The sequence below is a fragment of the Athalia rosae genome, chromosome 2 (genome assembly GCF_917208135.1).
Source record: "Athalia rosae chromosome 2, iyAthRosa1.1, whole genome shotgun sequence".
Classification (NCBI taxonomy): domain Eukaryota; kingdom Metazoa; phylum Arthropoda; class Insecta; order Hymenoptera; family Athaliidae; genus Athalia; species Athalia rosae.
In genome coordinates, this window is record NC_064027.1 from 10,979,084 (window position 1) to 11,004,768 (window position 25,685).

The window sequence follows — 25,685 nt, forward strand, 5'->3', positions numbered from 1 at the left end:
TTTCGTTTTTCTCTTTTTCAAAATCGTTGCTCCTCTGTATCTGCAAGTTCTTGTCGATCAAAGAGAAATTACTCCTGACTCCACACGGGCGGGCAGGCATGAGAGAAATAATTGGTTCACCTTTAAGGGTACAGGTATAGAAATTTTCACGTTGCGAAGAAAATTCAATAATGTTCGCGCCTCGTAGTTTACATATTGATGAATACATTACGCCGAGAGCTTTCCGTCCAGAGATAATATTCTTCATTGAAACCTACAGTATGAGAGACTCGTCAAGTTAATTTTCGGATAACATTCTTAATGTTTACGGGAATGGGGTACGTGGTTTATCGATCTGAAGGAAAATATTGTTTTTGGACGCAATTTTTGATCAGCAATTTCGAAAGCATATCCTGCAATATGATTAATCGTGTCGAACAACATCGTGGATGAATATCACACAGAAAATGCCGGAGGAAAAGCTCACCTCAAGTTTTGAATTTCGTGTTCACTACATAGTCGCGTTATTCTCTAGTGAACACTATAAACAACCTCAATCTATACCGGCGTCGATCAATCTAAAATCAACCTGATCCCTAAAGTGAGCTGAGTTCCCTGGTTTCCGCTAGCTTTTGCTTTAAAGTCCACTTTCCCGACTATTTTCTGGTCTCGCCAATTTTTCATTCGCTCTTCATTTCCTCGGGTAAACGTGATAAAGCGGGATTCCATAATCGAGTCTACGAAGCCGAGCGCCAGACAGAAAACGATGCTAGCATCTCGCGTTGCCGTAAACCACCAAAACTATAACCGAAACGAAACATGCTCATGGTGGAAAATATTCATCGGCAGTTTCTGAAAAGTGGATCGTCATGAGTAGGAAATTTCACGGGAGAAACTATGCTAGGTATATCTGCGGTGGGATTACACGTTAAGAATTTGGAATGCGCGGAATGAGTATAACTTTTTACGAGTAAAAGATATGGTGCTCTTTCAAAGAGTTAGAAAATGTGCCGCAGCATTATAACAATATTCATAAATAAAAGGTTTTCTGATGCGATGAGTATGCAACTTAAGTTCGAGGGATTTTATACACTAGGCATCTTTTTGTTGCTAATAATTTATGGGTATACAATGCGTATGCTTCAGTCTGCACTTCGTAGTCTAGGATTTATTGCTTTTTCATCGCTGTGTCATTTCGTCGAAAAGGCGAGTCGGGTTTAGTGCCAATCTCAGGGACCATATCGCGGCCCTAGTACCGCTGCTGCGAAATAACATCGAAATCACATACGAACACAGCTTCGCTGAAGCTTATAGCTTACATCTTGCCAATCTAAATCGTTTCTGATGCACACGGAGACAGTACATGAATTATTGCTTCAAAGCTTCAAAGCCGACAACTGTTCTCACATGCGAACAACATTATTTGATTCGATTAAAAATCTACAAATTTTTCAATGACGTAGACTCGCTCGCTAGTAGCGTACATCCATTTTATATGTACATACGCTAAATATCCATATTAACAGAGGCATGTAAGCTTGGCGTGATCATAACTGAAATAGTTCGACACTACGCGATATCATTTAGGTTGGTGCAAAATATCCCTAGTGAAACTCTGAGCAGCGTGACGGCCGAGGTGGGGATCTGTAAATTCCACTAGGGATATTTTTCGCCAACCTAAATCATGTGACGTCGTGTCTAACTGTTACAGTTATGATCACGCCAAGCTTACACGTAGGTATATTTCAATGATTTTCGAGTAGATATTAAGGAATTAGTTTATTGAATATATAATTTTTAATAGGATATAAAGTATACATGAAGAATTATAAAATATATAATATGAATTATCACAATAACAAACTACTACCTACACAATAAAAGCATAAATGGAAAAATATTTGGCGTGACGTAGCTTCATTTTGACGAAACTGATAGACTGATCATTTCATTTCACACAGCCATATCCATTTGGATCTTCGGATGTGGATCGTATCCAATAAGCTCGAAATCCTCAGACTTGAATTGATCGATATCTGGGACTAGCCTGGTAATATTCAATTTGGGAAATGGCTTCGGTATACGTTCAATCTGTTTTTGAAGTGGAGCAATGTGATTCAGGTAGACATGACAGTCCCCCATAGTATGAACGAATTCACCAGGCTGTAAGAAAAAAATGTGAAATTACTTAGAAAAAAAAGCTTGGTGGTATTCCAAATTAGTTTTGTATTCCACTTTAGGCAGACCTTCAAGCCTGTGACATGTGCCAACATATACGTGAGAAGGGCATAACTGGCGATGTTAAATGGCACTCCAAGACCCATGTCTGCACTTCGTTGATACAGTAAACAAGATAACTCTCCACTAGCTACATAGAATTGCACCAAGCAATGGCAGGGTGGTAGAGCCATCTTTGGAATATCAGCAGGATTCCAGGCACACATCATGATACGTCGATCATTGCGAGCATGTTTCAATTTGTTCACAACATCCATAAGTTGGTCAATACCTGCACTCGTTGATAATTATAGATTTTGGTCATTGATAACATTGTAGTGTATTTCCTATGATTATTCTGATTTACTGATTTTATTTGAAAAGGCAAAAACTGGATTTATACCTTTCCCAGTGTAGTCTGTATACATGTCTTTGTACTGTGCGCCAAAATGTCTCCATTGAAAGCCATAGACTGGACCTAAGTCACCCTCGTCTCGATCAATAAAACCACATTTATCCAAAAATGATCTAGTACTATTGGCGTTCCAGATATTCACACCTCTGCTGGCTAATTCTCTGGCATCTGTTGATCCTTTGATGAACCACAGAAGTTCTTCGACAACACCTCGCCAAAACACAGTCTTTGTAGTCAATAATGGAAAGACACCTGCAATACATTAGAGATTATGGATTGGTTGATACAGTCATATTTGTATAATTAATATCAGAATCGTGGAGTATTACCATCTCTGAGACTAAATCGCATTTGGGGTCCAAAGATTGAACGAGTGCCAACACCAGTGCGGTCACCTTTTTCTGTGCCTTGACAAATGATTCTTCGTATTAAATCCAGATACTGATATTCCTCATGTCTCTGGTGCTGCTCCAGATCATTTTCTCCATTACATTTCGAGGGATCTCCGTTTGTAGCACAGTGGTTGTTGGCCATAACGATATTCTAGTCTTGAATTTAGTACAGCCGTATCACCAGCACAGTGTATAACCTATTCTACACGTATCCACGGAATTTCGCGCCAAATTGTGGCTTGTTTAGTTCCAGACCATTCGTGACTATGGTAACGACGGTAAGCAACGCTTTACAGGAAGTGTGGACATGACTTGCACACGCCAACTGCACGCCATACACAACAGCCATCTACATTTTGAAACTGTGGCGGGATATACAATTTGCCTTCGTTCGTATAACGGTATGGTTACTCAATGGTATGAAGGTATCAAAACATTTTACCCATATACTTATATGATGAATGAAAAACATCTACATATGGGTCAAATTTTTTAATACAAAATTTTTCTGGCGATAGTCCAAAGCGGTTCAAAATATATAAGAAAAATACCTGCCAAATTGCAGCCCTTAATTTTAATATTGAAGAGTTAAATTAGTGCAAGATTATTGTGAGCGATACACTAAGGATGAAAAGCAACTTCATTATGTATTACAAATAGTTAAGGATTACAGAGACAGTTCTCTGATGCGATAAAAAAATCAAATATGTAATAAATAGACTATTTTGAAAATACAATAAACGAAAAGATATGTTTCTAATTACATTTTTTACAAAATGTGCGCCAAGTCATTGATTTGAAGGAGAAGAAAATTCAAGGAAATATTTATATCAAATTAAGAGCTGCCGTTTGGTGGGATTTTTTTTCCAATATTTCGAAGCGATTTAGGACTATCGCCAAAGAAAAATCAAAAATACCCAAAATGAGTACCACGCTGATATATAATACTTGAATACCAATATACCTTATTAGTATCTTTACTTTAGCAGTTCAGAAGAGTGAGTACGGACATGACATGTATAGTACCATAGATATCCTCTATAGTACCATAGATATAATGATACTAGCGGAAAAAAGAAACCTACGAAACAAACAGGAATAAAGTAAGAAACCACCGCACAATTTGTGATATTTTATTTGATATTTGTCTGAAAAATCTTGTTACCAAAGTCATGTTGTTTGAATTGCCTGGCAGCATGAAAAAAATTAACAGATTTGGTCATGTTTCATAAGTGAACACACATTGTGTGCACACCTGTATCTGAATCAACGCCAGCATTTCGAGAGATTCAAAATATGCTTATAATCGTATCTTTAAAATGCATATTTGTACCCCAATGGAGCGTATCGGAGCTCTGACGGGTCGAAAGTGTCCCAGTAAGATTTGAGATGGAAATTGGATTTGCGAAGAATCTAATATGACGCACAATTTCGGGCAAGAATCCCGGGTATAACGATTTCGGAAACTGTTACTCATTGACTCGGCCCGATCAGAAGAGGAAACAAGAAAAATGGTATTCAATGAATTCCTTATGAACATAAGAATATGATACTCAATGAGAGGTTCTCAGGGGTCACAACAAGGTTGAAACGAAATCTGGGACCAAAGACCAGAAAACGGAGAAGCTAGTTAGCGGTATGACAGAAACATATGTATGGTCCTCATATAGATGAGGAAAGCGCACTCCGTGTTATTAACTCCGCACCGCTACCGCAGGGATTCGGCCTGAACTGCTCGTGTGGTTCCATTCTACCGGAAAGTTCAAGCGTGTCGTGAATCCACATCACACGTAGCATATGTTGAAATTTTACCAAATACCATCGCTAAAATTTTACCCGTAGCGAACGAGTATATGTATATCTACGGATAATGTGCGGTTGGTAATTATCAGTTGCTGAATAATCGTTTCCGTTGGTATTCTGCACTGTGCAGGTACCACAATTGAAAATCAGCTGATTTATTATCCCGGATTCCTTTCATCGTTTTATTGCAGTAGGAAACTGCGCTTTCTTGATCGACTCATTAAGCTTTTCAAAAAAAGTATCAAACATTTTGCTAAATCGTCGGAAAAATCGCTGTCAAAGTTAATCGTCATTCATTCCGTCTAGAGTCGGATGATTTAAAAGCAGATTTTTGTAACTGCGCACCGTTTTCTGTTGACACAATATTAGTGCGGCAGGTTTTTTATAGCTGCAACGCTACGGAAAGTGACCTACATTCGCAACAATGGTGGTACTTGGGTGACCCTATCCCCCGACCGACCCTCGTCATGCTTTCGAATTCATTTTTCCGCACACTCACATTTATATTCACAAAAAAAAATTTCAACCTGCATTTTGCCGAGAAATTTTAACATTCCTGATTCTTCCTGGGTTCATGTCTTTTTTTTTCAGTATTTTTTCTGCGATACTCGCGTAGGCAACAGACCTCCCTAATTTTCTTATTTTTCGGACGTAGCGTGGCGGAAAATTCGGTTGAAATCATGCAACGATAAAACAGGTGTATGATAGGCAGATTTAAAAGTGACTTGTATAATGCACACCTGGTTGACTCACAGGGAATTGTAAGCATCGTGCCTATACTAATTTTCATCCCTGATCGACTGTGCGTTGTAAACTTATTGTTAGTATTTTTCATCGAAAACTTATGAACTCAACTATATAGCTACTTATGTGCCGTCTATAGAGTTTTAACTACTTTGCTTATAATTTGTTAGTCATATTTGATTTCGCAATTTCCTCTTTAAAATTTACCCTATTTTTGATTGAATCTTGGAAATGTGGAGGACTCTTGGTCAGTTAGGATGATTCCGTTATGTACTACATACTTTAGAGTGGATGATATCGGCGATTCCGTCAACTTATATCATTTCTATTAGCAAGGTCGTTTTTCGCATTTTCGTGAGAACCAGCCATTTGCTTTAATATTTGGAAAGCATGTTTGCCATCACGTCGACGGCGGCAAACAGAATCAAAAGTTATGCGTTGATGATTTCGAGGAGGCTTTACTTTTACGAAAATAATTACATCACAGGATCAACGAAGATTCGGGTTTGCACGCGGTGAAGTCGGGTGCAAGTATATAGCATGTTAACTTTGTTATTAACAACATGCCGTGTGGCCTGTAGATTCATCTTGAGATTCACCTCTAAGCTACTTAGGAACTGCGTAATCTCCTTGAATGTCGGCGTGTAACAGGCAGGCGAATATTTTATAAGAATGTCTCTACATACGTAACCCGAAACACGTAATTACGACTATATATTATATAACCAACCCGAGAAGAGGATTAAAAGAAAATATGGTAACGCGTTACATAATGTACGCAAATTGCGTGCGTGATATCATTTTCGTTAAATTGTGTACGGGCATTTTGCGAATCCGACATGTAACCATAATAAAACTAATTCGCTTTTTTTTTTTTTTTGAAGAATTTTCGTTTACCGATTGAGAGATATGGATTGTCGAAATTTGGCGATTGGAGGATACACCACGCACTTTCATTCCGTAGATACACCCGGTGCGAAAAACGGATACCCCCGAAAACGGGAGGAAGAAGTGAAAGATGCTTTCATCTACAGACGGTTTGAAAACACAGATAATACGGATTTCAGTGTACGAAAATTCAGGGAATACGACGGACAATCATTTTTCCTGAAAGCTTTCATATAGACATAAACTGGCCGCCTGCTACAAAGGCACAATATTTGGTAGTGGTCTCTCTTGGGGGAACCGAAGAAATATCGCTAAATTATTAGCCCTGAGCCGTCCTACGGGAACCCCAGAGACCGACCCGCGGAGCAGACGGCGAAAGGAAAGAAGTAGGAAATGAGAACGTGAGAAAGAAAGTAGAGAAAATGGAGAGAACGAGAATGTGGAAGGGAAACGAGGAAATGAAGGGAACTGGGTGTTACGGTGAAATCGGAAAGGAGAGAGGGTTGATGTGCAAATAAAACATGAGCAGTAGAAGCCAGTCCGATATCTATGTCCTCATTAACAATGTAAAGTGGTCAGTGGAGAAAACTTTCTTTCCATATACCATGGAGATCCGCATCTTGGGTGATGTGACATCATCCCGCTGTACCTCCGTGCATATTGCAGGTGTCCGTCGAGCATTTACACGCGAAGAAATAACGGTTGACAGGTCGACGGCGCGAAGAGTGAAGTCGACTTGATCTCGTTCCGCTCCATTTTTGAAACGCGAGATAATAATACAAGTTAGACGAGTTGGGCGGGTCGCCAATTTTTCCATTTTTCTATTCTGGTTTATTGTGATTTTCTTGTTCTCTCGGTGTCCGTGGCGAAGTGATTTTTCCGGTTAGTTAACTTTCTGGGAAAGCGAAATTTTTAAGGACAACTCGGAAAAAAGACGCGCGGGACGCTAAACTTCGGTTGTTTACAATTTCAGCTGTTCCCGGGGGTGTTCCTTCTTCGAAAGATTTAATTAGCTCGATTAAATGTTTCCGAACAACTTGGTCGCTGGGAATTTGAATTACGTTTCCGTTCCAATGGCTATCGATTGACGCTAACAACAAGAATATAGAAAAAAATTAGGCGGAAAAGCACGAAATTTCAGACCGAAGAAATGAAATGAAAGTAACGAAAATTTCAGTCGGCGCACATGCTACCCGAATAATGTGGAAAAATTTGTTCGCAGAGACACGTGAGCGAGATATAATGTACCACGCAAAAGAAAATGCGGGCTTTATTTTTCTCCTGCCATGGGATTAGTCGTCCGTGTAAGTGAAACGTAAAATAACCCAGTGAGAATATATCAAACAATGAAGACAAAGATAATCCATTACTAGAATATAAATTGTTATAACGGTTAGGCAGTAAATCAGAATAGGATTACATATCTTCCCGCTTCTGTATAATAATTAATGGTGCGAGGACTAGATAATATTTCTCCCAGTAGTAAAATTTCAAAGAAAATGTCTGGCACTCCATTATTTTCACACTACGCGTCAAATTTTCATGAGTTATCGGGCGTTTTACAGAGATATCGATACGTGAAGGGCAAAGGCCGATGCGAATGGATCGTCGAGATCGCTGGTTAAGATTCCAGGAATTGCTACCCCGATGAGGCTTTCGGGAGTCTTATTTGAGGTTCAAAAAAAGCTCGCAACGTGGTCGGGATAAAAAGATTCGGAGTCTCGTTCCATATAACGTAGCGCGAAAGAACAAACAAAACTGATTCAAAGTTACTCCGCGAGCGCGGGGGAAATAAAGGCGAGGGGAAAAAAAAGAATCGGATGAGGTAGGACGGTTGGTACGGCGGGCGAGTGACGAGTACGGGGGAATTAAGAGTGGCGTGGGTGAAGCATGAGGGAGAAAAGACTGAAGCATCATGCCAATTAAAAGACGTTAATTATCGACATTCCTGCAGAAGCTCATTCTCTCTACAATTCCACTCTCTGCCACTTTCCAACGGCTGACTGAATGGGCGGAAGCGCTTCCTCTACCGCGTCACCCTCGGCTCGCCCCTGTTATTCTCCTTCTTATGCCCCATCGCTTCCATTAGCGCAAAATTAAAAATCTCCCAGAAACCTCTTACGTTGAAATGAACGCGTTTCACCTTCCTCCCACTCTTTTCTGGAAGAAAAACTTCGCAACGTTTTGCTCGTTCAACTGTACGTGTCGTGTTCTCGGAAATTTTCATAAATTCATCTCGGATAATTGTATTAGTATGCATATTGCATTATTGCACAGCCACAACGAGATGCAACAAGCATCTCGAGCGAGAATAGTTTTCACCACCTTCATAAAGAAAATATTTTTTATCTCGTTGACTCCGAGTACCCGTGACAAGAAAGTTATCGTTGCAATTTGTACATTGAACAAACGAAAATTCACGTGACTCGAGATGAAATCACCGAAATCTGTCGAAACAGTGTATCGAATATTTGTCATTTTGGGCATATCGGTGTCCAATTCGACCAATGATGAAATGAATCACAAAGAATTTGCTCGAGTTAAATCAGATGACTCGATTGGAAGTGGACCATTAACATTTCGGCTCGGAGAAAAAGGAAATTTGCAAATCGAATGACGTATTTCTGTACTCAGCTACACCGCGGATACTTTTCTGCCGTAAATCTCGATAACAGAAAACACCCAATTGACCCGGAACTCCAAAGTCGGTACCTCACGTCCACCGTAAATCACATACATATTCATGCTTGTGTATACAATGTAACTTAAGACGAGCAAAATGTTACAGGCAACATTATCAGTCGATATAGTTTGACGGCATAGGCTCCCTAAACTTGATCCCGTAACTTTACCCATTCTAACCATGATCAGTATACGCGATAACTTGTTACTTGTTAGTTCAACGCAGACTATCCTCACGTACTTTCGGGCTAGATTTTGACGTTTGCGTTGCGTGAAGGAATACGTGTATAGGTATACGTGTGTTTACCTGTCACTAACAAAGTGATCGTTCAAACATGTTTGTATAGATCCCAGTGTGCAAAATTGAATCCAGGTCTCTTTGCGGCACCAAAAAACATTCCAAGGCCGATCTCAATTACCTGAAAATTCTCTTCCGCGGTGATGTTGTCGGTAATCATTCGGATCTATGAATATATGTATGACCGTAGATCTCCACCTGCAGGCGGTGGCAGCGTAAGTGCCTGGATTTCGGGCCGAGCTTATGGTCATAACAGGGGCTATGAATTATAATTATTGTTGGGTAAAGTATATCCGAGATGATAGAGTGCACTCTTTTTTGGCTTATCTGAGAAAGCTTTTGAAAACAGGCTTTATAGCACCGTTCTCGAATACGGTATGGATTTCGATGACACTGTCTCGGGCGGGATCCTCTTAAAAATATATTTGAGGCAAGAATGAATTCGTGTCATCAGAAGCGTTTGAATTTTACATGGAATAGAAATTCAAAACGATAATATCGCACAACTATGCTGTACTGTACGCATACTTATGTATATTACATGGTATATGTATAGCACTAACCTCACAAAGGAGCAATTAAATTCTGTAATCATTAAGGTAAGAAGCCAGAAGGGGCCTTGGAAACTGAGGGCGGCGTACATCTTTTCCCTTTCGCTTTCATTATCCCTTGATGTATTTTAACGGACAAGGGCGCTGGAGCCCACTCATATATATGCTTATTATATATCGCGTCGGAGTAAATGAAATTTCTAACAATTGTCGGATCGCGATAACTAATCGCCTGGCGTGGAATTGAGTCGATTGGTTATCAAAGTTTTTCTAACCATCAGTCGCGATGGTCTACGTTTGAGGCACAAGTGGTGAACATTATTTTTCTCTTTCGCCACCTGTCGCCATTCGATTTCGGATGAATGAATAAAAAATGCCTCGAAGATTCGTCAGGTAGCTTTCATCGCCACAGTCTGCGCTATTTCATTTGCGTATTTTCTAATCAACTTTTACGAAAGAAAGACGTCGATCGTACTTGGAATCGATGAGAAATTTCGCCGGACTTGACGACGGAAAAGTCGAGAAAACAGGTTATCATCGTCGTGCACATGCATCGAAAGCGAAACGAAGATAGTGAAAATGTTCATCTCATCGCGATTAAATGTATTCCGGAAACTTCGCGGCGGCGATGTGAGCCTTTTTTTCTCTTTTATCCGGTTCCGTAATGTAACTCCCGCAGATACCGCGAGAATTTCAAGAGAAAGACTGGAAGCAGCCACCATAGCCGGCGAGGACGAGAAGTGCATACGAAGTTTCACTTAGCTTATCGTCGCGGCTACGCGCCTCGCCGACAGAAGCAGACACTGATAACGCCACGAGAGCTTGGAAAGCTCCGACGAGATATTCTCCGGCGCTGTGTATGCCCGCAACTACTTACCTTCAAGTCCTCGGCTTAACTACGGGATCGGGACAGGTTTAACGCAAGATTAGGGAGCCGACTGCTCCCTACTATTTTACATGAAACGTACCAGCTAGGAGCTCAGTCTTTTGCGAACCCGAACTTCCTGGCTACCTTTATTCCTACACACGGGCAAACGTTCATCGTTCATTGCAAACGCTATGAAAGAACGAAAGATGATTGAGTCGCAACCCCCAATGTGCTCGAAAAGGACCGTGTGGTTATCACGTTGGGACTCACACGATTACGACAATTAGTTACACGACCGCGGATAATGGAGAAGGCCTAACAAAAGAAGTGGCGGATATGAGAGTAGAAATTGGATCGAAGTGGTCGGCAACGAACTCTGGCCCGCACGTCCGACATCGAGGACGGAGAAGTCCCTGTGGTGGTTCAGATCGGACGTGATCTCCAGAAAAAAAGTGACAGTCCTCTACTTCGGGAACTTCCTGTCTCCGAATACCCCACTTTTATCGTGACAGAAAATATGATCGGCTTTAACCGATATTGCTTCAGATACGTATACAACATTACTTGAAGGTTGAAATCCCTTCCGAAACGTTCATTACCGTATCGAAGTATTTTTCATACGACTGAGCGACTGGCGAATGTAACTTCAAACCGGAAGTGAAGTTTTACCTTGAATTTGCAAGTGTATCAAACCGCGGTATTTCATCACCTGTGCAAGCGCGGCGCTTGAATATTTGATGCACGGCAATTAACTGGCGTTTCGAATTAGGTAAGTCGCTGGAGCGGAGGATCTCCCAATAAGGGAGGTGTTTTCACCGATAAATTTCATCGGATCGAGTGGAAAAATGTTGCACATTAGCCTCCGACCCGTTTTCACGAAAGATCAAATAAAATTCCGGCAGCTTTGTCCATTTCTGCGTAAGACTCGGTATTCTTTTATCGGTGGTCTCGAACGTCATAAATTGCTCGGAGCACGAGGCTCAACCAACCCCGTCGGAATGGCCGATCCGAAAATATCATCAATGATCCCATAGTGCTTTTCGAGCATGAATCTCGAGACAGGCACTCAACGTGCGGAGAAAGAAAAATTGAATTCCTCGAAGAACGGATATCTTATGCAATGCTTTGGCGGATCAACTTCACGGCACATCTCTCGCTTTGTTTCTGCAGACTAGTCAGCTGACCGAAGAGAAGCCGAAACGATATCAAGGGATTTTGTGTATTTACCGATAGAGCTGGGGCTCCTTTTATCCAAAAAGTATACGAGCATCCTTACGCTCGAAATGCATGGGTATATTCGTATAATACGAAACAGTTCGAGTGGAATCAACTTTCACTCTGTCTATACCGTATCTGAAACTATCCGGCAAGATTCAGCTCTCAAGTTAGAACAAATTATAGAAATACTTTGCTAGGCCCCGAAGTAATCTGAAAGAACTCGACTTCGAAACAATTCTCCCGTACCTCAATATCTAGGTTTGCCGTATACAATTTTTGACCAGAATGTCTAATTATTAAAATTTTCTTACCGTTACGATGGAATTGCTTTCTTATTGAAACGAGTGAAAAGGGGGAAAAATAGCTTAGTAGAAATCCGGAGCAAAATGCAAGTCTTTGTAGATCGGGGAATACTCGTACCTCCCAATCACTTAGAAGTTGATGTGCATTCGCGAAGACTCTTTATGGAACTCGTCGGGTAATCCGTGTGGGCCAAGTTTCACGGCATAATAATGTCAAGCGCGCCGTTCTAACGTCGATAAATAAAAATACTTCCTTCCGACATCCCGTGCAGGGGTTGAAGTTCGGCGATCTTACGCCCGTAAAATTTCTCCCCGCGTAGATCAGTTTTCTCTCTCATAACCTTATCACGTTGTACGTTATACGGATCTTTCTTGTGGCTGGTTGAGCTACGATATTTTCGTATAACCACTCCGATATGAAACGCATATGATATGCATGTACTGTGTACAAAGTATTGACAAATTATGTGACGTTGCTTTGCTGAATAAATCTCTACTTCGAGATCGGTGAAAATTTATAGAACATGCCCCTGCGAAATTCACCTTGACCTTGTTCCGAAGCGATAACAATTTTTTTTATTGCGGCTCGAATAACTTTACACATCGAGAGAAAAAAGATCTCAAAGAGAGCCTTTCGGCCCAACGAAAAAATTGAGACATCAGCAAAAACTGGAAAATAGTAGCTGGAATCATTCACGATCACGATCTACAGTGGGGTGGGTTGAAGATTTTTTTGTTTTCTATATTTTTAGCATGGAGGCAGAATTTGTACCTTATGAAGGAAAAAAATTTTTACTTGATGTTTTGAAGTAGCCCACTCGTTCTTTGAATGAATAATTAATCAAGTTGGGTACTTCCAGCAAAAAAAATTTTTCCACCTAATGATTACTCAATCGATTGCATGAGTAGATGATTTTGGCTTTCAGATTTGGATTCTTGATCTGATTATATGTGAGATTACTCTTGAAAAGCCAAAAAACAAAATTCGATTTTTGAGCAAAAAATTAATCATTTTTTTAATCAGGGTTAAAATGCTTTTCTCAAGTATTTTGCTCTCAGCAATCCGAATCTGGAAGAAAAATTGATCTTTCTTTAAAATTGAACGAGTTATCGCCAATTTTCAGCTTTTTGGGGTCAAAAATAAAAAATTGATGTTTTAGTCTATATTAATGTAATCTGAGCTCAGAAATCCGAATCCGAAAGAGAAATCAATCTATCTGCAAAAATGACCGAGTTATCCCCGTTTTTCCGCGATTTTTGGCATAAATTTGAGGATATCTCGAAGGGAAAAAATCGTAGCTCAATTTGGACGGCGGATTCGTGTTCCTGAGGTCAAAATACGTAAGAAAAGTGCAATACGATCAATTTTTAAAAATAAAAATTTTTGGTCAAAATTTGAGATTTTTCCAAGGGGTACCCCTTACGATTTTTTCAAATTTTGGCCGAAAATTTTTATTTTTAAAAATTGATCGTATTGCACTTTTTTTTTATGTATTTTGACCTCAGGAACACGAATCCGCCGTCCAAATTGAGCTACGATTTTTTCCCTTCGAGATATCCTCAAATTTATGCCAAAAATCGAGGAAAAACGGGGATAACTCGGTCATTTTTGCAGATAGATTGATTTTTTTTTCGGATTCGGATTTCTGAGCTCAGATTACATTAATACAGACTAAAACATCAATTTTTTATTTTTGACCCCAAAAAGCTGAAAAATGGCGATAACTCGGTCAATTTTAGAGATAGATCAATTTTTCTTTCAGATTCGGATTCCTGAGGTCAAAATACGTGAGAAAAGTGTAATACAATCAATTTTCAAACTACTTCACTTGTGTCCCAAAAATCGATTTTTTTTTGTCTTCCGAAGGGTAATCTCACGGATAATCAGCTCAGGAATCGATATCTGAAAGCTAGAATCATCTACTCATGCAATCGATCGAGTAATCATTAGGTGGAAGAATTCTTTTTGCTGGAAGTACCCCACTTGATTAATTATTTATTTAAAAACGAGTGGGCTACCTCAAAATATCAAGTAAAAATTTTTTTCCACATTTGAAAATTTCTTTTTTTTTTCATAAGGTATAAATTCTGCCCCCATGCTAAGAAAATGAAAAAAAAAATTTTTTTTCAACTCATCCTAATCTACAGTCCCTTCGAGGCTATTGTGCGTTTTGAGTAATAGAATTTTTTTGGTCGCTAAAAATTGTTGGCCTCAAATTCCCAGTTCAAGACCAATTTTAAAAGCTGCAAATTTTCATAAACCTTGGGTGTTCTTGAGCTCTAAAATTAACAGGTGAAACGATCGCGCATATGCTTTATTGACATCCTGCTTCTATATGTATTTCATGCAACTATAGAGATATAAATATGTGTATGCACGTTATAATTCCGGGAGGTAGGTACCGTCGGGTTTGTAACATATGAATTATTAGCGACCACGGGACTCTGGCGGCATAAGCCGTCAGTAATTACGTGGCGCTCGTAAATTAATAACGCGATGGTTTCACCCTCGAAAAGGAAATACCGTGACGGAGCGGAGGGATGTAGGAAAAACAGGAAAAGGGGAAGGGACCAGGAGTGAGCTTTTTCGACGGACCTTGAATTCGTGGAGTTCAGTGTGAAGAATTGAGCTGATATCGCGTTGCTCTGCGAGGTCAGAACGTCGGGAAGCGGCTAAAATTTGATCGGGTTTTTCAATACGTACAAAACGTGTTTACTCTCCAATTAAGTTGGTGCGGATATAGATACGTACCAATTAAAGTTTGGGTCCACGTGACACTAAATAACCCAGTAGCCGTGGCTGTAATGTAATTTCCATTCATAACGACATAAGCCTCTCACCTCAGGCGTGTGCTCGCCTCTCGCTTAGACGTGCGCAACGCCAAATTACCGCTGCGACCCTTAAAATTAATGCGGCTCTCTTCAGCGTTATCGTCGGGGTCGACACTGCTAGACTCGGTGCATGAACAAATTATTTTCGAATGTCCGTGAAGGTGATCAAACGATTTCAGAAGGTATTCGAGTTTTATATTTTCCTACTTTCCCAAATTCGGTACTCGTAGTTGAGTTGAATTTTTGTCAAATCGATGTACAACGAGCTTCGGCAGGACTGATCAAATGGATTTGGATTTGATAAAACCAGTCGAGTGGCTCGAACGTGGTAGCTACAAAAAAAAATTACTAAAAATTGAAATTCGGATGACTTTCCGATACAAAAATTATAGTTTACCCGATGTGCCAATAATTTTTCGTTTTTCTCTGCCCTTCGTACCTAATCTATTATACATAGTATGGCAGGTGTAGGATAACGCCAGACGTGAGCCGAAGTTTTCTGTTTTTCTGAGATCTTTTTATCCTACACAAGCTGTATAAACTCTACTTTGATGAATTTTAACCCCGGACTCATAAATTTTTCAGCGATTTATACGAATTACAAATTCCTATTAACGCGTTTCGCTTCCCTGGGTTGCGCGAGCATTATAAATCACGCTCCCAATCACGCCCTAGTATAAGCTTTTCCATTTTTCCCTCTTTTTTTGTTTCCCACTTTACCGGATTTACAGTTTCGGTTATTTCCGTTCGTTCTCGGCATCGCGTCGCAGCTCATTTCCTACAGATAATTATGAATTTACACATCACCGAACGTACGATGAAACATGATTTGTGATTCATTGCCACGTTCATTGGTTTCACTCGCCATGTTTCATCGCGTATCAGCGATTCTCCCTGGAAATCTGTACTGTTCGTCTGGTATTCCCTCGTGCCCATCCGCCATCATCGCACATTCGAGCGTATGGATATCTTATTCTCTAGACCTTGTTCAAACCGCCCAATTACTCACGACTAATTGTAAGATTTGGGTTCATTAACGTGGAGGTTTATTCGCTCATAGCTCCGGTCAATATCGATCCGGCGTCCTGCAAACGATGCAAGCCCTGCTTCTCCACGAAACGGATAGCTTTCGATGTGGTTTTCTGTTAACACCGAGAATAGAAAACTTTTTGAAGCGTAATCTTCACCGAAAATTTATCACCTCCACGTTGTATCCGTTTTACAAGTTATTCGGAACTTAAAGGGTCACGAGTGACTCGTTAAACGTTTCGAATGCATCCAACTCTAAAGTTAGAAGCGAACCAACTACATCGTATTACCTGCGCGGTGTACTGTACACCTTCCCTTCTTACTAATTTTCAGCATAGTTGCGCCGGCTGTCGAGCCTTTGCCATCCGAGAAATTCCACTTTTGTAACAACGTGGGATCAGCGGCGACCCTGGTGGAGCTCGGAGGGTCAATGTCCGTTTATAAACTACGCAGAAATGGTAGTCTTCCATTATCAGAATTTATAGAAAGCTAAATAGCTTCTTTACCGTTGGTTAAGTATTGCGTAACGCGATGGAATTAATTTATTCTTCAGACTTTTCATGGACATCTGAGCAAATATAGAATTGTGCAGCGATGTAAAAAGGGAGATGAATTATTCGGGAGGATGTTACCTACGTACAATTAACCCTTCGGAAATTGTGTATTTCTCATTTTCGATTACAACGTTGGGCCTGGCCCAGCCCGGCGGAAGCTGAGCGCTGACTTTGTTATAACTCTGTGTGGTTCCCAATATGCTTCTCATTCTGTTTCATTTTTGTGCAACAATCTAATCATTCCTAGGTTTACAAAATGTAATCTGATTATTTTTCGACTCTAGGATTGAGAATTGTGCAGGAGAAAAAGACCACCTTTCACTTGCGCGTTGCGAGTTAAGTTGCCGAAAGAACCGGTACGAGCAGAAAAAAAGGCGAGAAAATTACATGGATCAAACAACAAGATAAAACCTTTGAAGGTATACTAAGAGACGAGCAGAGGAATCGAAACCCGCGTAAAAAAGCGTGCCTGGGAAAAAGACAGTCATTAGTTGGATGGGCGAAAATACCCCTGAGGGTTTTCACCTTTTCCCCCTCGTTCGCCGCGAGTCGATTTCATTCCGGGGTCGACAAACGCCATAGAATACGAATGAAAATAACGCGACATAATTATGCGCAAATGAAAGACTAACTCCCTTCCGGAGTGTCGGAGTGTCGTTGCTTACGATATTTTTGAATACTGCGGTAATAACAGCTCCCGAAAGACAGGTATTTTAGGTTTTTCTAGATTGCAGATTTTTGAAAACATTCTCAGCACAGAAGGGATAGTTATTACTTGAACACAAATTTAGAAAAACTCTCGTTATTTCCTACAGAAAAGTTGCGAATACATTGGAAGAGACGCTGGAAAGTTTACTTCGCTCATAGTTTCGACTCTTATGCGCTGCATATACAATACGTATGTATGCATATACACCTACATTTGTGCTACGTCGAAGATGAAAAAATTTAAATAATCCGAACTTTTTTTTCGAGCGTCGTGCGACATCAGCTGATATTTATGAGTTACTTTTCGATTTTTTCGCATCACATTGCCCTCGGTATTATGACAGAAGTTTTAGTTGTGGTCGTAAGTGACTTCAACATCAATTAGTTACTCATTGAAGGTACATAAGGTAGTGGGTATACAAGGCGTAGAAAAAGATAACATTTCTACATGCGTATGCTAACGCGAAATACTTTATTTTGCACTCTAATATTTAGTTATCCAACTATAACCACGTTTTACACATGATCCGTATTATATTCACGTGCTATCGGTGCAATCTGACATAAATAGTTTGCATGGATGCCGATTGCAAATCCACGATTCAAAATGGCGGACACAAAATGGCGGACTCGACAAAGCGAACTTGAAATGGCGGACACAAAATGGCGGACTCGACAAAGCGAACTTGAAATGGCGGACACAAAATGGCGGACTCGACAAAGCGAACTTGAAATGGTGGACTGTACAATAAAACGTACCTCTGTGATAACACAGAGTATCCGATTCCGACAAAAAGTGTTAAAGCAAATTTTAGACAAAAGTCTCATGGTATCGATCAAGGGGCGTACTCCCCTCTTCCAAGGGTAGGTATTATAATTTCAAGCACTCCGTGAATCAAAGAAATAAGTTTTCTGAAAACAGAAGGCAAAAGACGCATCTACACGGGGGAGGATCCTGTTCCTCATCTCTTCGGAACAAATAACGCAATTATCGTGGAAAAAGAGGATCCGGTTTCGATGACGAGTTTGCGTTAGGGATGTACATACAGAGAAAATTATCATAACCTAATTATTTCATTTGTGGGCAAACTGAAAAGTTGTCGTCTACTCAGGCCTACGAGAGTATATTCGATATATTTTTGTCTTGTGAATTTGAGTTTTAATCCTCCAGAAATAGGTGTACATATTTCTCGCATATTTTTATTTGCAGAGTGAGTTAGATAGAGAGAAGGGTGAATTTTTCAATACCTAACCCAATCTTTACAAGCGAAAAAAAAAAGATTGTGATTTGATCGCTTCAGCCTTCACTGGGTAACATCCCATAGTACGTCATAGTCGCCGTGTCTGTTCAATTGTGATGAAACTAAATTGTAACACCCCGCGCTGCTCTTGATGAAGATGTTATTAGGTAATTAAAGAGAAGTTCGTACCATAATAACTGTTAACACCAAGTATAATTACAAAATTCACCCTTTAAGCTGGTCTTACTAGCTCTCATCGCCATGTTTTTGTTTTAGAGTCTTTTATACGATATTATAAAACCATCAACCCCAGATTAAATTATCTTCATTCTGATTTAGTCGCGTATTCGACCAAGATAAAAAAAAAAACCGCTTGACCTGCGTTGAACGTTTAGCGACAACCGTAAACCGACTACCATTTCAACGAATTCTACCAATCTTTGCGTGCAAATGGTCTAGAATAGTTTGATACAGCTAGTACGCGGCTAGGTGTTCGAATTAAATCCTCGATTAAGCAGTGGCTCAACGTGTATTAACCGTGCCTGCGGTTGAATTCGGTGTATTAATATTTTGATTGTCATATTGTGTGACACGTTCATTAATATCGTCCATTTTCAGAATTGAATGCTTCGTATACTAACAATTCAGTTTTACGTTGCTCATATATACCACAGAGGCATTCATACTATTCGACGTCGAAACGATTCTCAACTTCTATTCCGTAACTCATGCACTCAGTGCAAATTGTTGTATAACTATTCGCAGCGATCTGTATGTGTTTTTTTTTTTTTTTTTTCACGAAAAACATGACTCTATTGATATAATAAATCAGAGTCTAGAACGAAAAGAAGTGGTCATTCGCTTCATGATTCAAAACGAATAATACCACACAATGACAATGTTATCAAAGATGTACCGCTTCCATTCAATAATTCAGCCACGAAATTTGATCACTCGACTAATAATAACAGAGGTTATCGCAGTTATGTGAATAATGGTGTTGTAAATTAGATGTATCGCAACGACATATAATCTGCAAATGTACAGGTGACAAAAGCATGTAGCTCTGCATGAAATACATGTATTATGCTGGCTTGTTTCGTGCGAATTGCGAAGTCGGCATTGCGATGTTATTTAATGTTGAATTTCGAGTTGATTTCGCCATCAATTTTCTGGTTAGAATGAACAGTGTGAATAGAAATTCGATCCAATCAGTAGCAACGATTGCAATGTTGAGGTACGATAAACCGGTTGGAAAACATGTTGAGGGAAAAAAATGAGTTGTAGAGGTGTAAAATTGATAGCATGAAATAAAGTCATGGAAAAAAGTGGTGAGAAAATACAAAAATACCGTTAAAATCTGCGCTTTTCTGTTTTTGATTCGATTGAAACGAAAAATTTGAAAGGTATGAAACTGCACTTATTCTGCTGGGGTGACGTAAATTCTTATCCCTCGGAGTGTCTATCCATCGTTGAGACCTTCCCGGATTAGAAAACAAACTTTGCGAGCACATCTGAATCCGTTATGGACCTGCGATAAGATTTCCACAGCAAAACGGAAATTTCGCCCCACAAAGCGCTCGAGTTTAATCATTTTGGCGGCGCGATTGCGGGGCGTAAAAAGCACCCCATCTTTCAACAATCACCGCACCGCACTCGTTGGCGCGTTTCTGTAGGTGCGTGACACGGAAATGAACAAATATTGGAGAACTACTCCAAAGGTGAGGAAACGAGTTGCGAAAGGGTCGATTCCGACGACCCTGCATTTCCTCGACTCACCGCACTCCGTGCTATTCAACCAATACAAGGGATGAATTCCATTTATTTGACATTCATGTTTCTCTGCATCACCGTTCATTGAATTTATCCACATCTGACCGAAGTAACTCATTTTCGTACACAGTTCAGTACGTATTCCCGACGAAGCGTCACCGTCGACCTCGCCGAGTGTACGTTACATTTGAATGGATAAAACATACATTTTAGAAAAGTACGAATTACGGGGGCATAGAAATGTACGAATTCCCACAAGTTCGATTATGACAATAAGGTAACAGCAACGACGGCAAAGCCTGCGAAATAACCAAAGCGGTAGATGTAGGTCGGAATTTCGACGTTCTCAATAACGAACAAAAAACTGCTAATTTGAAAAAGTGCCCTGCACTCTACCTCGAGTCATTCAGAAACTAGGATATTAACCTCGAAGCACAAAGAGAAGTTAGTTTTAGGACCACATTATATGCGAGGGAAGTACAATTTTGAAATTATACCGGCCTGGTTATGTCCACGCTTTTACCCCGGAAGTGGCGAGAAAAAGTTGAGCCTGCATCGGATGCAAGCTCTGCAGAGCTCGAGCTTACAACTTTCAACTCTATACACTCTGGCGAGGGAGTGTTCAGGGATAATTGTAACTCCTTCATTTCCAGGTGCAAGTCTAAACCGTAAACAATGGCACGTTACATATTTCATAGAAAGATAAGTGGACGTGTAAGAAATGATTTTCATCGACATACGATGCGCGAGTTGGAGATTGATATTTTTTCATGGTTTCGTCATATTTGTCCACCTCAACCATCGTTCACTGAGACCTTGGATGCTATAATTAACAGGTGATATCTTTCGTCCGAATTCACGGAGGGCTGTTATGCATTACAATAAAGAACTTGATATATAAAGATGATGAAAGGAAAAAACGATAATATGCAATCTTCGTCCCGAATGATGGATCACGATTCAGCTATTCTCTTGGTATCCTTTGAGACTCGGAGAACTCCAGGAAAGTCGACGGAGCAATTTATTGATTAAAAATACTTGGAGAGAAAACTCCAAACCTTAAAGAATACATCCGCTTCATCCGTGCCTCGTTCTACGGCAATTTCGTTCGGATTTTCGTATATATATACATACATATAACCGATCACCAACACACGGAAAAAGACTTCTCTTAAATTTCAACGGACTTTCTGGAATTTCGAGAGATATTAATACCCCACTCCAGTTTCAACAAGTCTCGCGTAACTCCGCGCTCGATTACACGCGAATTAATTTTTCTTTTCCTCCTTTTTTTCTACCCGACCAAGTTGCGCTATAATCCCGCTTATTTAATCATCTAATCATTCGACCCTTTCTCTTCAATTTATCCCCTCAAAAGATCAACGTCAGATCAACGAACGTCCATTTATTCTGTGGAAACTGCGATGAAATTCCTTGGGGAAATGGCCGATAGTCGTGGTGCGTGAGTCGGGGTATACGGTGGTTGAAAATTCTGAAATTGTACTCGCAGGAAAGTAATTCGTCACACTCGTCGTATGAGAATTTCACCCCTCACGTGTACATATATACCATGTACATTGTACACATGCGTATACAGCGTACAGCTAGCGTCCACTTATGACCCCAAACGCGTATTTGAGAGTATAACAGAAACGCGACTGGCAAATGGACGCCGAATAGCCGGCCCGGTTTATATCTACAACGTTGTTGCATGAGCTCACCACGTTAATAAGAGATTATCCAGTGCAGTTAATTATTCTGGGCTTGCCTTCCCTAATTAATATTCTGTAAGGATTGCGTGTGCGGCAGAACTGGACGTGAAATAGAACGCGGCGCCATCAACGAGTCCTACTTACATAATGTTTTTATGTATGCAGATGCGTTTTCAGAATTTTTTGAGGGAGATAAAACACGAAGAAAGCTCTATCTGGATTCACTTCGTTGGTGAATTTCATTCGTCAATGGTGAAACTCTTTCACGTTACGCCAGATACTTCGTTGTTGCATCGAATATCCTGATGTCATAAGCCGATCGGATGGACCTGAATTGATATTTATGCAATAACAGCAACGAAAGATAATCATAATGAACATAATGATTGTTTTTCGGCACATGGAAGTCTCATATTTCTCAGCCGTGTGGCAGATGCTTCTGAATAGGTTTCAGTTCGAGGCGGTGAAAGCTGGAGTCTAGTTTTTCATGGAACTGATGCATTCTGATGAAATGGTTTTGCTCGTGCACCAATGTACGAAATAAATAGTAGTCCATTTCGTGCGAATATAACCGACACGAACTGTTTCAGATTCAGACGGCTGCGTTTTCAAGTCGTTGAGAGGGCTCAAAGGGACGGTTGTCGGACTTTTTATTTTACCACCATGCGCGAGTCGCGTCACAACTTTTCAGGCCACCGAGAAAATTCGTGCGGGATTGTCTGTTGAACAAATGCGAACTTTATGTTCGATATTGTTGAGGAAACAATTCCAGACGAACCAGTCACTCATGGCTATGAAAAATAGAATCGTTCTACCGAAGTCACTTTTTGCGGTGAGTCGTCGCTATGAGATAAGACGCCCCGGACTTTTATCCATGTTTCATGATTGAAGTGGCAAAAGCACGAGTGTGTTTGATTTTTAATGAGGCTATACCGTGCTAAAGTTATAACTTGATTCGAGGACTCTTGGCGGTAAAGTTAGAGGTCGTGCGGAACCAACGGTACCGCTACAAATAATTACATTGCAAATTATAACCACCCTTCGACATCCTCGATGATTGAGAGAAAGAAAGGCAATTCCATGGTTACGTATCAATGTAGACGTGATAGTCACGGTTGAAATTCGACTCCACTGTTTTCAGCAACGGTTGGTGAGGGCGCTGAAGATGTTTACTTGACTGATGAATGGCTCCGCGTTGAAAAACCCTTTTCTGTCGAGCAACAGCGTTGGCGTGAATGTTGGAATTTGAAAAATAGCTGCCTTTCGTGAGCGTACGCGAGGGGTGCTCGAGGGGTGGTTCCTGGTCCCTGGGCTGAGTGAGGTAGAATTGTAGCTTCGCAGGAGCGACTCGCATCGTTGTATAACAAAACTCCATGCGGAGGGAAATTCACAAAGACGGGGCAAAACCTACCCCTTTGCCCTTTTTGAATATGACTTTGAGCGAGAGACATGGGTGCGGTTGCCCAACGCCAAATTTTTTATTGCGGAGAGGAGTTCGTCTCATTATTTCTCAACTGATTGATTGTAGGTTAGAAAAGACGGTATGTCGATGAGCTTGTGAGAGCCAAATTCTTCAAATCTGAAAAAGTCGCTCCTCCATACTCATCATACGCGGTTTGGTGACCTGAACTGCCTTGCTCTGGTGGTAAAAATTTTTGTCCGCTCAAAATTGTATCCGGCTCGGGGTTTTCCGTGGTCTTTTACACAGCTGATTTACCGTGAAACTTACTCAGACCTATGAATGAAAATTAACGTATTGCCACAAAGCTGTCGGTGAACGGCTTCCCTTCGCGCAGTATTGCTCGTGTACGGTGTTTGTTCCTCGCTCTTTTCTCCATTTTGTCAAGACGTTAACTTTTAATTGTACATCCCTTGGCCTCGCGAAGCAGGGGAGTTGACATTACAACAATACTTCAACTTCGCTTTCACTGCGTATAGCTAAGACATAATTTCTAGCGCACGCAAGAGTTAGACAGCACCCCTACAAGAGACGCCGTACGTCTGAACGCGCGTGACAACCTTTCGTACAATAACACGACGCGTTCCCGTTGCACGTTGAGCGAACCACGCATTAAATTACAAATGGGGTTAATTCATTATTATCACGCAATCCGTCAGCCCGAACTCCTCGTTTGCTGTATTTCACGTGAATTAACGCAGACATTGAACAAAAACACCTCAAGCTCCGACCACGCCGCCCTCAATTATAAAAAGTTCATCCGCGACAAAACCCACACGGTTACGTTCAGGGACAATCGTCGTGTATCTACTCGCATTCCCCAACCACTTCCGGAACTATTATTCGAATATTTTTGATCTTCTCATGTCCGCGCTAAGCTTCAGCAGCCTTTGAAGCCACTAGGTGTGAGTTTTGTCCGATCTAGGGGTCCATTAATTACCGAGACCGAGACCGAGTGCGGGCAAACGCGATATATAGGTACCGACTGTCGGAGCAATTAAACGTTTGTCGTACCAGCTGGGTGGCACTCATTACAGCTTCCATCAAGGACGAATCAATCCGCATGGCTGAAGTGGGTATAATTGGGAAGCTTTTGGTGGTGTGTAACGGTAGACTCCCCATCGCCAACGTGCAAGGAAATTGCCGTGGTCTTCGTGTAAAACACATGTTGCTGATAACCCGTAGATTGCACGTCGGTATACACGAGCGTGCGAGCTGCTTCACGTCTACCTATACCACGGAAAGGGCAATGCCGCTACAAGACACTTAATTACCTCTGGAATGTTCGTTAAAATGACCTCAGTTACTTTTGATATGGTAGGAAGAAATGAGATCCGAACGAGAATACACTCTTAATTGTATGTTCGTGTCACCCGTTGTGACAAACGCGACGCAAACCTGCGGTCTTAGGTAAATTCATGGTATGTTCGTGCAAATAAAATCACGCGTGGAATTCGTACGGTTCGCACTACGGAGTGAAACCGAAACATCCCGGTGATCCCGGCGACGAATGACAGCAATTCGAATTTTTGAAAAACGAATCCCTTACCATGGATCCAAGATAAAAGCTGCGCTGTTTTGCTTTGACCCACCCCGCGTAGTTGTTTCAGAGGGTTCGCCTTCCATGCAAAATAAATTAATTACATGCGCTCGACAAGCGATGGGTTTATTTCGTCCGAAAGAGCACTACTGCATCGAAGAAGAAGAAAAGCATTAGAGTTCTGCAGCTAGGGAGGCGAGTGAAATTTCACCATATTTGTTCATCACGTTTAAACATCCTTTTTCTTGTTATCTATGTAGATGAGGAAGAGGCGCGCGTGTCGCTTGAACTCGCTCGTCTAATCTCGTCTTCGGTGAAAACATAAACAAGAAATTCCGTAGCAAGAACGGCCACGGGGTAGTTAAGACTCAACCCTTACACGGATAAGTTTATGAAGGGGCAGCTAGGTAGCAGTAAGTCGGCTATATAAGGGAACGTGTCGGCGATGTTTGTACGTGGGGGAAATGGAAGAGGGTGGAG

The 25,685-nt window shown here is 40.8% G+C and overlaps 2 protein-coding genes across 2 annotated transcripts in view; both read right to left on the minus strand.

Moving 5' to 3' along the window:
- The window catches only part of LOC105685112 (TWiK family of potassium channels protein 18-like), a 186,595-nt gene that overhangs the window by 110,413 nt on the left and 50,497 nt on the right, over window positions 1-25,685 (minus strand). The window lies entirely within an intron of this gene.
- On the minus strand, window positions 1,758-3,289 carry LOC105683267 (thymidylate synthase). The gene is made up of 4 exons (XM_012395752.3): window positions 2,941-3,289; window positions 2,600-2,863; window positions 2,226-2,488; window positions 1,758-2,142 (listed from the first exon to the last, which is right to left on the minus strand). The coding sequence occupies exons 1-4, from the start codon at window positions 3,143-3,145 to the stop codon at window positions 1,933-1,935; spliced, it is 942 nt and encodes a 313-aa protein (XP_012251175.2). The 5' UTR covers window positions 3,146-3,289; the 3' UTR covers window positions 1,758-1,932.